The sequence below is a fragment of the Balaenoptera ricei genome, chromosome 14, assembly GCF_028023285.1.
Source record: "Balaenoptera ricei isolate mBalRic1 chromosome 14, mBalRic1.hap2, whole genome shotgun sequence".
Taxonomy (NCBI): Eukaryota; Metazoa; Chordata; class Mammalia; order Artiodactyla; family Balaenopteridae; genus Balaenoptera; species Balaenoptera ricei.
In genome coordinates, this window is record NC_082652.1 from 86,564,064 (window position 1) to 86,581,085 (window position 17,022).

General features: G+C 37.1%; 1 protein-coding gene across 3 annotated transcripts in view; it reads left to right on the forward strand.

Annotated features, from left to right (window-relative positions):
* Window positions 1-17,022, forward strand: part of DOK6 (docking protein 6) — a 401,706-nt gene that overhangs the window by 247,267 nt on the left and 137,417 nt on the right. For all 3 annotated transcript variants that reach the window (XM_059894815.1, XM_059894816.1, XM_059894817.1), the window contains exons 4-5: window positions 3,965-4,084; window positions 13,346-13,535. In XM_059894815.1, coding sequence (XP_059750798.1) covers window positions 3,965-4,084; window positions 13,346-13,535 — 310 coding nt within the window. The remainder of the gene's footprint in view (window positions 1-3,964; window positions 4,085-13,345; window positions 13,536-17,022) is intronic.

The following is a 17,022-nucleotide window of genomic DNA, read 5'->3' on the forward strand; positions in this document are numbered from 1 at the left end:
ACTTTGCAGGGTCCCTGCTCATCATTTTCTCTACAGTCTTATAATTTAGTTTAGTCTCTCTTCTCTATTTGTCTTATTCCCAAACATCTTTCAGGTTTTTTTCCTTTTGGAAGTTACCAAATTTGTTCATTTAACTAATCCTATACATAATGAAAACATTATTTGGGGTTCTGTTCTAGAGAAAAGTTATTGACCTGAATTAAGAATTTGAGCATAGCTGCAAGCTATCCAAAAAAGACATCTAAATGAGAAAGCACTTCCACCATAAAGAGAAAAACGTAGAAAACGTTGCAGAACATTTTATGCCTTTATTCCTCCATAAAGAAATTCAATTATTTACACATTATGTGTAGACCAAGGTAGACGCTTGAAAGATAAAACAAAAGACAAAAGGCACTGAAATTATGGGAAAATAAATATTTTAAAATACAGTGGGTTTATTAGATTATTGCATTCATATTTAATCTCCTCAGTTCTGTGAACACAGACAATGAAAAGGTGAAAGATGTAAGGTAATTCAGAGAAAAACACTAGTTAAATAATGATGGGACAAAGTAAATTAACATGCAATATAAGATATTAAAGGAATTCAATACATGGAGTTTGCCTAAGAAAAGAGCAAATAAAAAGCACAGCTATAATTATTTGAAAGGTGACTGTCAAAAACAGATTTTAAGCAACAAAGCCTTGTATAATAAACAAATTCAGCTTGTCTGCAGCAAAACTGTTAGATCAAGTATGCAGACTACAAAGGTTAGTACTTTTGAGGTGAAGGTTTGGGGCTGATCTAACTGAACTAAATACTACAAAACCGGGAAGAGGACGGACAGAGTGCTGACTGCTTCTCAGACTTTACGCCTTGAACTCAGGGCTGTCCCTCGCTGGTCACAAGGTGTCACTGTCGCTGCCCTGGATGTGCCTCTCCATCTCAGCCCCGACCACCCTCCTCAGTGCAGCCTGGTTCCTCCAGCACATTCACACAGAGACACGTAACGCTCCCTCATACTCTCGCACAAATACCTCACACTTACGTACTCATACACAGACCCGTGCACTCACACACACATTCACAAATACTGTCACACACCAAAGCACTCTAACGTACTCATATGCACACTGTCCCACGCTCACATACACTGATACACACTCACAAGCTGATACACACTCACATACCGATACACACACTCACACACACTCCCTCCCCTTCCTGCTCGCCCTGCAGGTCCCTGATCAGATTCCCTCTGAGCTCTCAGCCTTTGTCCTGGAGCCCCAGCTCCTACAGGCTAAGCCACAGCCCACCAGAGAACCACACATCAGACTCGCCTGCCCACCCATCTGACTCTAAGATTACTGAGAACAGAAACTGTGTTTTTCCATATTCTCTTAGCACAGTGCCTGGCTTATAGTGAGAAAATGTTTGTTAATAAAGAAATGAACCCTTGATGATTCTGATCTGATCTGATTCTTCTGAGCTGAATTGCAGGGATGTCTCTCTCTTTCTCTTTCTCCCTCTCTCTCTCCCTCTCCTTCTCTCTCTGTTTCTTTCTGAAATAGTTTATAATTCAGTCTTTAATGTGACTATATCTAGTCTAATTGTATTACTCTTGCTATTTCTCTTCATACATGCTGCTGTACTATTAAAATGCAGAAGTGTTGCAATTCTCAAGATTGGCTGCAAAAGCCATCTTTACCTGCTGGTGGAAGCCCAGGAGCCCCTCTCATTGCCGTGGAGGCAGCCCACTGGCTCTGGTCCTTACAGAAACGCCAAGTTGAGTTCTACTCAAAATAGTCAGCTGGAGCTTCCTAGAAGCCCTTTACTGTGTGGTTGTTTTCTTTATCTCATTCAATCCTAGGATAAAAGAGTTACTAGAAGGAGTGAGGGACATATTTCTTTAACCTCTGAGCATGCACTGACCTAGTATTTAAAGGGAACATTGTGACACAGGTGCTTTGTCATATTTCACACTTTTAATTTTACCGCACATAGCATAGTAGATATTCTTCTTTCCATCTATGGGGTCCTGGAAATACTCCAAGGTAGAGTCATGCAGATGAGATGTTAATTGCATGTGATTTCACTGATGATTGAAGGTCGTGCAGTTCTGAGAAATAGTCAAAACATTAAAATGTATAAAGAAAAAATATAGCCATATTGTCTCCCTTAGCAAAAATGTCAAGGATTTCTAGAGACACGGCATGGGAATTGGCTTAAGCTTTTGATTTGTTGTTAGAAAAGCTTTCAAAACTTTCATAAATTTTAGAAGTCAAAATTCATATATCTAATGAAAATTATTTTCAATATATGCTGTTGTTGCTTTTGTAAAATTTTTCTGTGAAGACTGGCATTCCCTCACCAGAAGAAAAAACGGTTTTTTTTTAGAAAGCTGTGGGCCTCAGCAATGCCTTTTTATTGTATTAGAGGCCCTGTGATCAAAAGGGATTCTTTTTTATTTTCATGAGGAAAAGCCCACCAGCCAGACAAGGAGCCAGGCCTGGCCCACGTGAGAATCTGCTTTCTCCTTGGGCACATGCTGTGTCTGACACCACAGAGGACAATCCCTGAAGGATGCAAACCATAGCTTTTGCAAGGAAAAATCACTTTTGTGATTTGAACATCGGAAGCATTATTTTCGTCAGAATAGTACTCCGTGGGAGACTGCATGTTCTTTTTCTCTATTTTCTAACAATATTCTATGGTCTTGATAAAACTAAGAAAAAGTGACAAATATGGCTTGACATCTCGTTGATCAAACCCATTTTTGATGCTAAGGCGGTGCGACTGAGCACAGGGAGAAAGCATTACCCAGGTTTGATGGCGTTGGCCGTCGAGCAGAGCAGTTGATACTCAAATCCCTGGAGTCAAGAAAACGTGTCACAGATAACGTTTTTATGGGGAGTTTAAAATGCCAGGGCAAAGGCTGCAATGTCATCCATGGAGAGGAGCAAGAGGTTTGAAGGAAATCTGTATTAAACTGCTTTAGTACAGACTTATGCTATGTGAAAAAGTCAGAAATTTCTCTGGGTTGGTGTCAGTGGAAAGCTCTTATCCAATTTCCGTGCAGTGATTTGGGGGCTTGGCCCAAAATATCTAACCTTTCGGATCTCCGCATATAAATATAGTTAGAAGGCTTGGGTTCCAATTCTGTCTTGGTGCTGACCCGTGATAGGATATGAGACCCAGTTATGACACTAATCCTTAGTCATCTCATGCACAGAGGGCTTATATTAGGATCAAATTCATCCATGTTTGTGAAAGCATTCGATACTACAAGATTTTGTGTAGGTGTAAGGTATTCTAAGGTTTCAAGCAAAGAAAAACCGCAAATACAGAGAAGTCGGGAAGTAATGGGAATAAAAAGAGAGTGATCTAATCAATATTAGATAATTGGAGATTTCTAAAGGGGAAAGTTATTTTTAATATCCTCTCCCTAAATTTTTTTAAGTGAGGATGGTCTACTTTTGAGATTTGTAAAAGGAAATCGATCACATTCTTTTGCTGATCTATGATCCACTGCAGTTCAGAATGACGGGGATCAGACCTTCAGTCCACACAAATCCAAGTTACATTCAGGCGGACAATCGTGTTTAATCTAGTTCAACATTTTTCAGCTATTCACTTATATATTTTTATTTTGTATTTAATTAATTTTTCCAAGTAAATTCTTTCCTCAAATTAAATCAATCTAAAATATACTGGATAGTAAACAAATCTCAGTCTATTATTTATAAATAAGATAAAGTACATTGGAATAACTTAAAATAACTTTAAAATACAATGTTATAATGTCAAGGGAAACAATTGTGGAGACTGTTTTATTTCACTGCTTAAATATAGCTTTTTAGTTTTCTTAAGGTAGATTTTTTAATGCTCACCACTTACCTGGGAAACTGGTTCAGGAAACATTCCTTCTCCATCATTCCTACGTAGCCTTGCCTGACTTCCATGGCATGTGCTCATTTTCAGAGCTGGAGGCCGAGGAGTGGTGCAAGCATCTCTGCATGGAGTGTCTGGGGACCAGGCTGAATGACATCAGCCTCGGGGAGCCTGATCTCTTGGCAGCAGGAGTGCAGCGGGAACAGAATGGTAAGTGTGCGTCTCCTTCCTTCCTTCCTTTTAAAGTGCACTGGGAGTTATAGAACTTTGAAAGTGGAAAGGACCTCAGAAATGTTTCAGACCAGTCCTTTTTAAGGGAAAGTCAACTGGTCAACCTCAGCTGTTAAGGGACTTTCTCAAGACTGCATACCAACTACAAAAATACTAAGGTACTGCCTTCTTGCTCTGTGACATTGTCATTTATCTCAATAAATAAGTTATCTCAACAATAAGTTTATTCATTATATATAAGGTTTTGAATGGACAACATTCCTACATTTTCTTCTTTGATAATTGTTATAAATTTGGAGTCTAAATAAATAAGTTTGGCTTATCATGTTATTTTTTGATAGATTTTAGGGAATGTGGCTAATAGTATGTTTTCGCTCAGGCTGCCATAACAAAATACCATAGACTGGGTGGCTTGAACAACAGGAATTAATTTCTCACAATTCTGGAGGCCAAGTTCTTGCTGTGGCTCCACATGGCAGAGGGAGAGAGAGAATAAGCTCTCTCCTGTCTTTTCCTGTAAGGGCACTAATTCGTTATGAGGGCCCCACCCTCATGACCTCATCTAAACTTCATTACTCCCAAAGACTCCATCTCTAAGTCCTATCACCTTGGGGGTTAGAGCTTAAACCTATGAATTTTAGGAGGACACAATTCAGTCCATAGCATACTACACGTAAGGAAGTACAATGCATGAAATCTCAGGGTTTAACAAAATTGAGGTTTATGTGACACGTTATTTACTTACTGCACTGCTCTCTAATTAAACATTTCTGATGTCTCTTAAGAAGTTATACTGCCTCTTCTTGACTAACACCTCTAAATAATGAAATCAGAGTAATGTCATGAGCTTTTTTTCCCTCCATTTTAAAAAATAATTATCATTATCACCAGAAGATCTAGTAGTATGAAAATAGAAACTTTCCAATGTTCTTAATTTCTATGGCTAGTGTTTTTGAAAAGGTTGAGGGATGTTGGTGAAGCTTGACACTACTTATTAAAAAGAAATTCTGGAATTATCTGTGGTTTATACAGTAGACAGCACTGGTAAAATGCATCAGGATAATACTTAGCAATAATGATTTTGTTATAAGTAATAATATTCTAACAACCATCACTGTCTCATAGACCATTAAAGACATTGTTTTTTGGTTTTTGCTACACTGAAAAATTGTTTTCCCCACTACCTGATCATGAACATACATGGGCACCAACTTTGCCCATGTTGGTAGTTTCAGAAAGTCAGGAAGGCCCTTCTGTGGCTCTTTTTCTAGCTTCCTTTTGATATTCCAGTTTCTCTCCCACACTTTCTTGGATTTCATCTCTCCAATTTAGTTTCTGAGAACTGTGCTAAGTACAGAACGCCCATAATTGTGCTGCTTAAAATATGCTGTTCATTCTCAGTTTAAGAAAAGAAGAAAAAAAAAACTCTCTACCGATAAACATTCATCAAGTACTACATAAAGAAAATATGAAGAAAGTGAATAAATTAGGCCTGTAGGTGGAAGCATTACTGTGTGCGGCTTACTTGGTGTGAATTGAATGCTTTTACTTTAAAGATCTGGGGTTGTATATGGTTTCCATCCAAATGGATAATGTACTCCTTTGGTTTATTATAATTTTTATTTCTAATTTGATAATAATGTCAAAGTAATTTACCTACAAGATAAAGGGAAAACTTTAGTATAAATTTTTTAGGATAGGACAAACACGGAATTAAATGCCAGAGCTATGTAAGAAGCACAAGCAGATATAGCCTAACAAGTAAACTTTTCAGGATGCAACTTGAATGTAGGCTACACCCCTTAATTAGGACAAGTTCCTAAGTCTCTTCTAATTTCAGTTTGCTAATGTGTGAAAATGAACTAATACCAATTTATGGTGTTGTCATGATGGTTACATGAGAAATATAAAATAAAGACTAACTCTCATGCCTAGCTCAGTTTTTTAAAAAAGCACAAGTTTGTTTGTTTGTTTAAAGCACAAGTAAAAATAAAGAAATCAAAAACTAATTCCCGCATATACTTTAGAGAAGACCTGAAATTATACTAACATCCAATGCCATCCAACGCTTTTTTAGGTTTATTTAATAATCCTAAATTGATAAAAAGGGTTATATGTGCTTTTAATATATAGTAATTATTTAGTTAAAGAAGGTAGTATTTGATCCATTTAAATGACCCCCTAAAAGTACATGGTACCATAAAGGAAATTAGCAGTCTTACACACACACACACACACACACACACACAATCATGATCACTGAGACCCTTCAATGTTTAGCATTAAAAGGAAAAACTTAGCTGGAAGGATTTCTTTTCCGCAGGAAGTACCTTCCACGTGGGTGAATTTCTCTCATTGAGTCCAAGGCCATGGACATAGCCATTGCTCCAAGCTCTTCGAGTCTACATACACTTTCTTTAAAATGCTTCCTCAAGTCCAAATAATAACATCTTTCCTTTGTTTCTTTTGGCCCATTGAGAACTAGCTAAAACTTTTAAAAATAGTAATTTATACCAAAGGACAACATGAAAGGCATAAATCTCGACAGAATGTCTAAATTACAGACTCTACTATTGCCAGCTCAAAAATCCCAGTGAATATGTGTTTACATGCTGCCTGGGAGAGAAGCGCACACACACACACACACAAATTGGCACAATTTGTTACTTGCATTCCCCGATTTTGTCACTTCCTAATCAATAGACCTCTCCCGTAAACATGATAATTCCATTTTAAGTCCGCCCTGAAATAACTACCAGTAGTCTATAAAATCCTATGCTAAAGACTAAGAATGCTCTTTAGCTAACTTGAACCCTCTCCCTTGAGCCCCAGGATTGCTTTCGGGACACATCTGTTCATTTTACTACATGTAGGGGAAATATTTGTTGTTTTAGCTAACTAAAGTATTTTAAAAAATAATATTATCTTCTAAAGCTGTCCTTCCATAGTTTTCAATCATAACACCTCTTAATATAAACAAAATCTTTAACTTCCTAATACATGTTTTAAGTCATTAATATGTTCAGATTGGAATCAATCCTTTATGAAAGATTTGTCATCACAGATTTAGGTTTTTTCCTTAAGGCATTTTAGTGTTAAATTCTATAATTTCTTATTCATCAGAAACATTCTTTTAATGTTTTATCAGTGATATGCTGGGATTTAGTTTGAAATTTCTCCTAAGAGATGAGATACACGTGCATGCATGCAGAATTGATGTAATAGATTACATTACGGTGGCTTGTGGTGATCTTGTGGTATCCCGTCATCAAGGGAAGACTCACTGCTCAGTCCTGACCACAGCATTTTTTTTCTGACATTCAAAATTGCTACTTCTCCTCTAGTGTTTTTCTGACTCTTCAAACAGCTTGGTCCTATTTACTCTGAGACAAGCAAAGAGTAAACATTTGTGCAATTAATTTTGAAATGTGTAATGTATGTTGCTAAGATAAAAGTAGTTATTGATTAAATTCTTTGCTATAATGAGGATTCTCTCATAGGAGAAGAGCAGAAAGGAGGGGGTCTACCCCCCTCCAAGCACGATGAAGGGGGAAAGGCAAGAGAACCACTCATAGAATTTGGATTGTTTGCCAGATGGGGAGGTTCATCTCTCACCCAGGCTGGCAGAGCTGTAGAATCATCTAGTCCTGCCCAAGCTGGTACCAGAGCAGTGTGCAAGAGAGTATGGGGGACAACCTGAGTTTGGAGGTGTAGTGGTTATTCTTCTCACCATGGTGAATCTGCAAGCAGGATACAGGATGCAGCTGCAGCTGTTCGTGGTGGCTAAATAAGGAGATAAAGGTCACCAACTGGACAAGGTTCATTTCCACATTTGATGGAACAAATAAGTTTGGGTCTTTTAATGAATTAGCTGCAGTAATAAATTTAACTGAAAAGATGTCTTCCATAACTATCAATTTTCACATGAAATTTTGAGAAAAAAATTGAATTCTCTTGCTATAAAATAATTTGTTAAATCTTTAAAATTATTTTGACCACTAAGTTGTATGTAGAGTGAGTTTTACTTTATGGAAACACTGGTTGATAGAAACAACTAAGTGAAATTCAAAATTATACATTGTCCGATCACTTAGAGCTATTATTAATCATTACATAACCATATATATGTATATAAATATTAACTTTAAGTTACTTAATTTAATAATACCTAAATATTTTAATTAATGAACTTTAACAAATATTTAAGTCTCTACTATATGGAAGACCCTGTAATTGAAATTCAGAAAATTAGGGATGCCACCAAATTGCTAAAGAACACTTTTCTTATTGTGGGGCTTCTCCTTTTGAGCCATACTTGGATTTTAGGAAGAGAAGGTAAAAGTGTAAGACTTAACTGAAGTTATTATAAAGTTTAACCTCTCCCCATGGAAAACCTGATGGTTTTAATATTTATGAATCCCTTGTTTTTCAGATATTTAGGTGTAATACTTAGTTCCATGTTCCATCCTTTCTTTTGACCCAACCTTCAAACCCACAACTTCTGAAGTATCAGGAGAAGTGGGATAGACAGCTCAGCAATCAGCTAACAGCTAAAACTTACTGGACTTTCTTTGAAAAAAGAACGGACTGGCATCCAATAGACATTTCCCAAATTTATTTTAATTAATCAGCTAATATACACAAGATGTATTTTATATTCATGCAGTCACAGACACTGAGTGTTTACTATGAGGTAGATTCACAAAATTATTCAATACATAAATTCCAGAAGTCTGTTTTTTTTAATATTTCAATTTATTATCAAGGAAACTTAGCTGAGCAGATACGTCTGTTTTTCAGCATGGTTCTCCTTTAAAACCAGTGTTCCATCTCTTCTGTTACAAGATGGAAATTACCAAGAAACTGGTTGAAGAGCTCATCATCCTTTTGTTTTCTGTTCATTTATTTCTAGTCACTGGAGGGTATTTTGCTTCATGTCAGAAACCTCATCTGTGATGCTCTGCTTCCTGCTGCAGCTGCAAGCACCACTTACCTCCACTTGCCAGGCTCCAGATAATATTATATTGGGTTAGTTCCTGCCCTAAACAAGATCTATGTACAACCTCACTGGCTGAGAAGGGAAGGTTTCTGTCCTTCTCAGGGTCTCCCACATATCACCTGGGGTCTCACTATCCCTTTTGCAGGACCATTTCTCCTGAATGTAGCTACCCTTTCTCTCCAGATCTTGTCCAATTCAATTTGACCAAACCTTGTTTTGTAGCCCCCTCGAGACTGTTCTTGTGATTGTGACCTTAACACTGTGTCAAGGCCATTTGGGGCATGGTCTCTTCCTTTGGACCTCTTAATCCAGCCCTAGAGTAAAACTGCCCTGGTAAGTGCAACTGCAGATTCAACAACAGTAAACATCTTTGTTGGACAGAACAATTCGTCTTATAAATATTTCACCTTGGTATTGTTTTGGCCATTTAAAATAAAATTATGTTTTCTCATATATCTGTCAGCCATTATACAAACCTAAGTTTTACCAAAATACAGTTTTATGGGCAATGTGTTTGGGATTTTTCACTCTAGAATTCTATAGTTTATATGTGTGAACACATTTAAAACTAATATTTTTTACATAACCTTTCAAAAATTTATTTCTTCACACATTCCAGTCTTCACAGGACTGTATATTTTATTCATGTTTCAGGACATTATTATCATTATTTAGACAGCTAGTTTCTTTTCTAATTCTTTTGGCTACTTGGAACTCTGATGTTTAGTGCTTCTTTATAGTGTTTTTATTGTTATTGTTGATGATCTCAAAAGGAGGTACTTGGAATATACATATCTTGCTGAATTGTAAACTATCTTTCATATACCCCCTTTCTTTCTATGCCTCTCTCCCTTCTTTTGTTCCAGTTGGCATAAGAACTCTTTCTTGACAAGTCAGTCATGAGTCAGTTGAGATAGGATTAATTGATTTGAGCAGAGATTAGAAAACAATTTTGAATAAAATGTGCTGATTTGCTCTACTGGAACATAGCATCACTTTTCAAAAGCATTCCTCATGGTTTCTCTGATGCTGCTACTTCCTTGGCAATATTTTTAAATGAGTTTCACAAATCGACACTTCTCAAAGTGTGGTCCCCAGAGTAGCAGCATTAACATCTCCTGGGAACAAGTAGAAATGTAAATTATCCAGCCCTGGGGTAGACCTACTGTATCAGAAACAATAATGGTGGAGGCAAGCCAGCCATCTGTATTGAAGCAAGCCCTCCAGGTAATTCTGATGCACACTGAAACCTGAAAACCAGTACTCTAGGCAGTAAAACTCAAATGCAGTTTCTTAAATAAAAAGGTGACATGATCAGAGATTGGTTTAAAAAACCTGCCTGATAGAATTATTTCACAGAGGTAAATATTTTTAAAAGTCATTTTAATGGAACCAGTTTTGACTATTTCATATTAAAATGGTCCAATGGAAAACATAACAAGTTTTAGTAAAACAATGTGTTTTATGTTGCTAAGGGCATAAAATAATTTCTTCATAGCAAATGCAGAAACCTTCCTTCCGTTAAATTGGAATTCAAAGAAGTATAATTTGCTAGATGACTTGATGTGCTGCCCTTATCTTTCTGTGCCTGGTTTTCTGCTGGATTAATTAGCCTACGTTTTCATTGACTCTCAAACCCTTGGAAATTAGCCGTTAGAGGAAGATAAATTTTGAATATTTAAAAACTGAAAATAAAATTGTTTAGGGTAATGCCTTTCTTAAGATAGAAGAAATAGCATCAAAAAGAAGGGAGGAGCATTCAAAACCATAAAAAAAGGGGTTACTTGAGTTGCCAGGTTAAAAAAAAAAAAATGTGGGAAAGTAGAAGGCAGGCCAGAGGGAGGGGATGCCGGTAAGGTTCACCTGCTTTGTGCTGCCTGGAGGTGGCCCTGGAAGAGCTCCTTTGGGGAGCTATCCCATCACTTTGAATTTGTTCGTAAATGCGCCTCAAAGACTTTGGTGTCTAGAGCCCTATGTCATGTGACTCATAATAAATCCACGTATTCATTATTTTCCAGCTTTCTCCAATGGCCATTGTGATGACTGTACTTTTTCTGTGTTTATTACTGTTAGGTTTTATCTGCTAACAGTAGAGCACACAGACATTTCTGTGAAAACGTTATGGTTCTTCTGGGTCCTCTGAAATACTGTGTAGATTATGTGCAACCTTTCATGGAACATCCATTTGAAGGACACTCTATGTCAGGATCATTTTTCTGTATGCTCTGTTTTTTCAGTTACAAGCAATGGGTGTGAATATCAAGGGTCAGTGCAGTCTTAAGCAACAGTAAGACTGTTTAATGATGTTTATTTATTTCAGTATTTTTTTAAAAGTGTTGTTATTTCTTGGCATTTTGGCAATGAGTCTTCCGATGCTCTCTTCAGACTCCGGGATTGATGGAAAGGAAATAATTTAGAGGACTGTTTCACTTTCCGCTTTTATAATGACAATATTTTCCCTATGCACAACAGATGCCACTGACACATGGTTAGTTACAAATGTAGAAGCTGAACTTCATCAAAAGTGTCTTGAGCAAAGAAAAGAATATTGCTGTTCAGGCATTAACTATAGCCCTGAGTCACTCTGTTGGGTCCAAGTTTCATTTATATTCTCATATTAGATCATACCCTTTTGATTTATTTGTAATCCCATTGGAGAGGGAACTGTGCTGGGAAAGTGAGGGATGTATTTAATGCTGCATGTAGATACTTGCACACAAGAATTTTAAGATTTATGGAATATATATGTGTCTATGTAGATATAGATACAGCCTTTTATTGCACATAATTAATGGGACAATATTCTTCATTTTTCAGCTATAGAATTTATCTCATTTTGCCTTTTCTTTGGGAAATAATTGTGAAATCTATATACATATTACTTTCACGGGTCAACAACCTAATTAGAATATTGAATCATTAGATTATTTTTGGTCCCAGAATATCTAGACACTTGAACATAAATATTGTCCATATGGTTACTAAGTTTCAAGCTGTCGTGCTTAAGTTAAATATAACTGATTTTGCATCAGAAAATCCTTGCTTTACAAAATACCTGCCACTGAAAAGATTCTTTCTATTTTACAGACAATTCCAGCTCAGTGCCAGAAAACATACAGTGTTTCAGATTGTAGCATCATGATGGATGATAGCACATTTCTAAACATCTCAATCCTTTACAAACTGCAGCTGCACCATTATGCCTCTCAAAATAATTCATGCAACAGCACTGCCTTTAAAGCACTATTCACAATTAAATTCAAACTCACAAAGATGTATCTGCCAGTTATTCTTAAACTTTTTGTTATCACGACTCATTATTTTTTTGTAATTCCTCAATTCTTGCAGCCCATATTCATCGTGGGATATATTTATTTCATTCATACAATTAACTAATATTTATTGATCATTTACTATAAACTAAGAATACGGTGCTAGGAACTAGGGATACTTTATAGGACACTTTGTAGGTCATACCAACTTCTTTACTTCCTGGGACTTACCAACTAACCTTATTTTTCAAAATAAAGTGCATCTAATGCATTTAAATGGGGATCACGGGCTGCAGGATTTTGTGGTAACCTTTGAGATACACGAAAAGTTGTAAAGCAAGGTTTGGAATCATTGCCTAATAATCAGATTTTCAATTTCAAAATATCCAGGAATGAAAGCAGTTATGTGCTTTTATTTTGAATACCAAAACAATGTCTGAAGTTCTGCCAAAGGCAGTAATGAATATCTGCAATTATCATAAGCTGAATTTGACCATGAACATTCTGTGCTTTGAGAGTCAGTGTGAGTGGGCATTAAATACTTCATGCCTCATAGGTAAAACTGAGTAAGTTTTCGTGTAAGTTAAAGAAGACATTCCTCGCAGAAATTATTTCTATGACGTCCACTTAAGATTATGTGAAGAAACGGACAGTTACGCCATTTGGGCAGACTCCAATTAGTTTTTTGCCCTTATGTTCCCACTGTACAATTTAACCATTTAATCCCCACTGTAGAGAATGCATGCAACAAAAAGTTGAAGAATGAGTGAATGGATTAATGATTAAGAATACTTTAACTCCTTTTCCCACACAAGAAAAAGGTAGTGTTTCGCAGTATATACCGATGTCACCAAGGGACACGGTAACACTTTCTGAAGGCTGTAGGTAGGTATACAAATTCATACAGTGCTGCCATAAAAAGTCACACCTCTTTTGGCTTCATTTTCTCCATTCCTTGTTTCTTTGCAGAGCGATTCAATGTGTATCTTATGCCTACACCAAATCTGGACATTTATGGCGAATGCACAATGCAGATCACTCATGAGAATATCTATCTCTGGGATATCCACAATGCCAAGGTCAAGCTGGTGATGTGGCCTCTCAGCTCACTGAGGAGATACGGGCGGGACTCAACATGGTTCACGTTTGAGTCAGGAAGGTAAGCTTTGAGCACAGAAGCCACAGGCAGGAGGTCATGGCCCTCCTGGAGCAAAGGTTCTGTCCCACAAAGCCCAGGCTGGCCGTTTCATTTCCATGAAGGGTAGAGATCACCAAATATATATCAATAATTTCTTCACATTCTTACTGATAATCTGAATAAAATTGTGTTAATTCTATGGCAGGTTAAGTATCCCATTCAAAATAATTCCCGTCTCTTACTCTGGCATCAAACCAGTTTCATAATTATCTTTATCATACAAGATCTTTGTGAAATTATTACAATATTATATTTGGGGTGCATCCTCCTATATTTTTGGTGCAATAGGATCTCCATAAAATTCAGCATGTCCTTGCCAGCATTATAATTGTGGGGTTTTTTTAAAGGGAAATATTTTGAAAGGAGTTTTATATAAAATTGCTTAAATACTACCTTTTAGGTTTGAGATAAGTTAATGAAATATTCATTTACCCAGACGTTTATGTTAATAACATTAATTAAGTATTATTAATTCAGAATGACAAAAAAAAGTTGGCAAATCCATAGTTTATGAAATGTGTAATTCAGATTTTAAACGTAGTATGTCAAGACAAATACATTGGTTTCTTGATCACAGCATATGGTTGGAATCCATAAATGTCTAAAATGAATGCTTGCTTCACAATCATTATTCACATATATGGGTTTAGACGTGAGCTTCAACCAACTGAATCAATGTCATTATGCTCTGACCCCTTTGTGATATTGTTGTCGCACATCCAAGACAAGACTTAGGTTTAGGGATTCTATATAAGAGATGTTTAATGTATTCACACTTGGGGACATGATTTATCACATTCTAGAAATGAATCTGTGGCCTTATAAGGTAATTACAGTGAAGTCACTATGTGACTAGATAGATAAATTATAATAGTTATACAACAGAATATTACCTACCCATGACACACAACTTGGATGAATCTCAAAAACACAGTTGTAAGCATTATGTGTAATTCCATTGGTAGGAAATTCTACAACGGACAAAACTAATTTACAGTGACAGAAAGCAAATGAGTGGTTGCCTAGGGTTGGGGATAGGGAGAGAATGGACTCCAGGAAACACGAAGGAACTTTGGGGGTGGTGAAAATGCCCTGTATCCTGACTTTTGTCAAGAGCCATGGAACTGTTTATAAATATTGGTGTGCATTGTTATATGCAAATTATCCCCCAGTATTTTTAATGTGAAAAGAAAAAGTGGGGAAAGAAAGTTAGAGGGGATTTACTATTCTTATTTTATACACTTTCCCACTGTTTGAGGTTTGACAATGAGCATTTGTTACTTTTACAACAAAACGCTTCCTCTGGAAGGAATGGGGCCAAGGAAGGGGAGAGAGCCCCAAGCATTTTCTGGAGAGGGGGTCTTGAAGCTGTGAGATACAACCAGGCCTTTATTCCTAGATAGGCACAGTAAAGTCAGAAGTATGTTTTCATAACCTGAGCAGGCTTTGCACTTTTTACATTTTTCTTGTAAGTCTCCATTTTTTAATACTTTATATCGTCTGATTAAAAAGTTAACCCAAACTTTTGAGGGAGTAGTTGGAAAGAAAAGCTTAAAATCACTCATAATTTCTCCATCTTGAGAAAATGTCTTTTAATATTTTGGTTTACTTCTTTCCAATATATTTTAAAATCAGCATATTTTCACTTAACATTATATTGAGATGTAATCTCTGGGTCCTTTAAAATCAAGATTTTTGTGGTCATGTGGTATCTGAACATATGGCTGTACTATCATTAATTTAATATTAGGGTGTTTCCAGAATGAACTATTATAAATAAAGCCACACTGACCGACCATCTGCAAAAAGATGTGCAAATATCTGATCATTTTCTTAGCAGAGCCTTTTTCAAGAAGAATTACTGGGTCAAAAGCTGTGAACATTTTCAGGGTTCTTCACAATATAGCAAATTGCTTTCAAGGGAAGTAATATCAATTCACACGCCCTCTAAGGGTGCAAAGAGAGTGCTCTTCTTGACCCCGTAACCACAGCATTCAAATGATGATTTAAGATGTTTCTCTTTTGATAGAGGACTTGGATATCTTGTTATTTTTTTTCTTTTCTCCTTTGTTTCTTTATGTTTGGAGGTGTGTCCTTGTGTTCGTTTCTATGTTTTTCCTTCTTTGAATTTTGGGTGTCCTTTGCCCTTTAATAATTGGGCTATTGACCATGATTCTGTGTGTCTAGTTTGTAAATTCCAGAAGATCTCACTCTTATTAAAGGTAGCCAAGGACAGAAGGTTTTGTCCATGTGTGATCCACAGAAATGAAAGCAGGACGCTGTGTTCCCTAGGTCAGGACTGGGAGAAGCGGGGAGGGGAAAGGTGTGGGTGATGACCAGTGACAATTTAAAGGAAAAATTGGCAGGTAAGGCCCGGCCTGTCATCCTAGTGAACCTTGAGCTGAAGAATGACATTTTCTGCGTTTTATTTTACTAGCTCTTTGCACAAGGCACATAATTTGGAAGCAGTTTCTAGCCATTTATTTATACTACTGCATGTACTGGAATGTAATAAAATTGGATGTCAAAGTAGTCTTTTTTCTACTGACAGGCTTTTTCCAAAATGCACTTTAAATTCTACTGTACCAATAAAAGATAAGAGTAGACAGTAAAAGTGGAGCAAGATCGTTCTTTCTGGAGGAGCATACCTCATCCATCCTCACATTCTTACCCCCTACATGTGAGGACAGAAGGAGAGCAAGGACCAGGAAGCATTCACTGGGAGCTGTCCTCCAAGGGGCGCAGCCTGGGGAGATGAAGACATAGTCCCCTGCCTGCTTAGAGGAATTGCTCTTTTTTTTTTTTAATAAATAAATAAATTTATTTATTTATTTATTTATGGCTGCGTTGGGTCTTCGTTGCTGCGCGTGGGCTTTCTCTAGTTGCGGCGAGCAGGGGCTACTCTTCGTTGCGGTGCGCAGGCTTCTCATTGCTGTGGCTTCTCTTGTTGCAGAGCAGGGGCTCTAGGTGCACGGGCTTCAGTAATTGTGGCACGTCGGCTCAGTGGTTGTGGCTTGTGGGCTCCAGAGCGCAGGCTCAGTAGTTGTGGCGCACAGGCTTAGTTGCTCCACGGCATGTGGGATTTTCCTGGACCAGGGATCGAACTCATGTCCCCTGCATTGGCAGGCGGATTCTTAACCACTGCGCCACCAGGGAAGTCCCAGGAATTGCTCTTTTACCATAAAGATTTTAAGTTTGTATTTTAAGAGTGAAAACAACCCAGTTGTCATGCAAGATTATTTAATCAAAAAATCAAAAAAGATATCCAAACCTGCAGAGGAAGTCATAGGATTCATGATTATGTGCAGTTTTATCCTGTGAAAAACAAAACCACTTTTTTAACTGCTGATGTGGCTTTTTCACTTCCCATAACCTCATAAATATTGTAAGCAAAAATAAGGATGAGCTCAAATGCCTGCATAACAAAATTCAAGTGAGCCCCGAATTC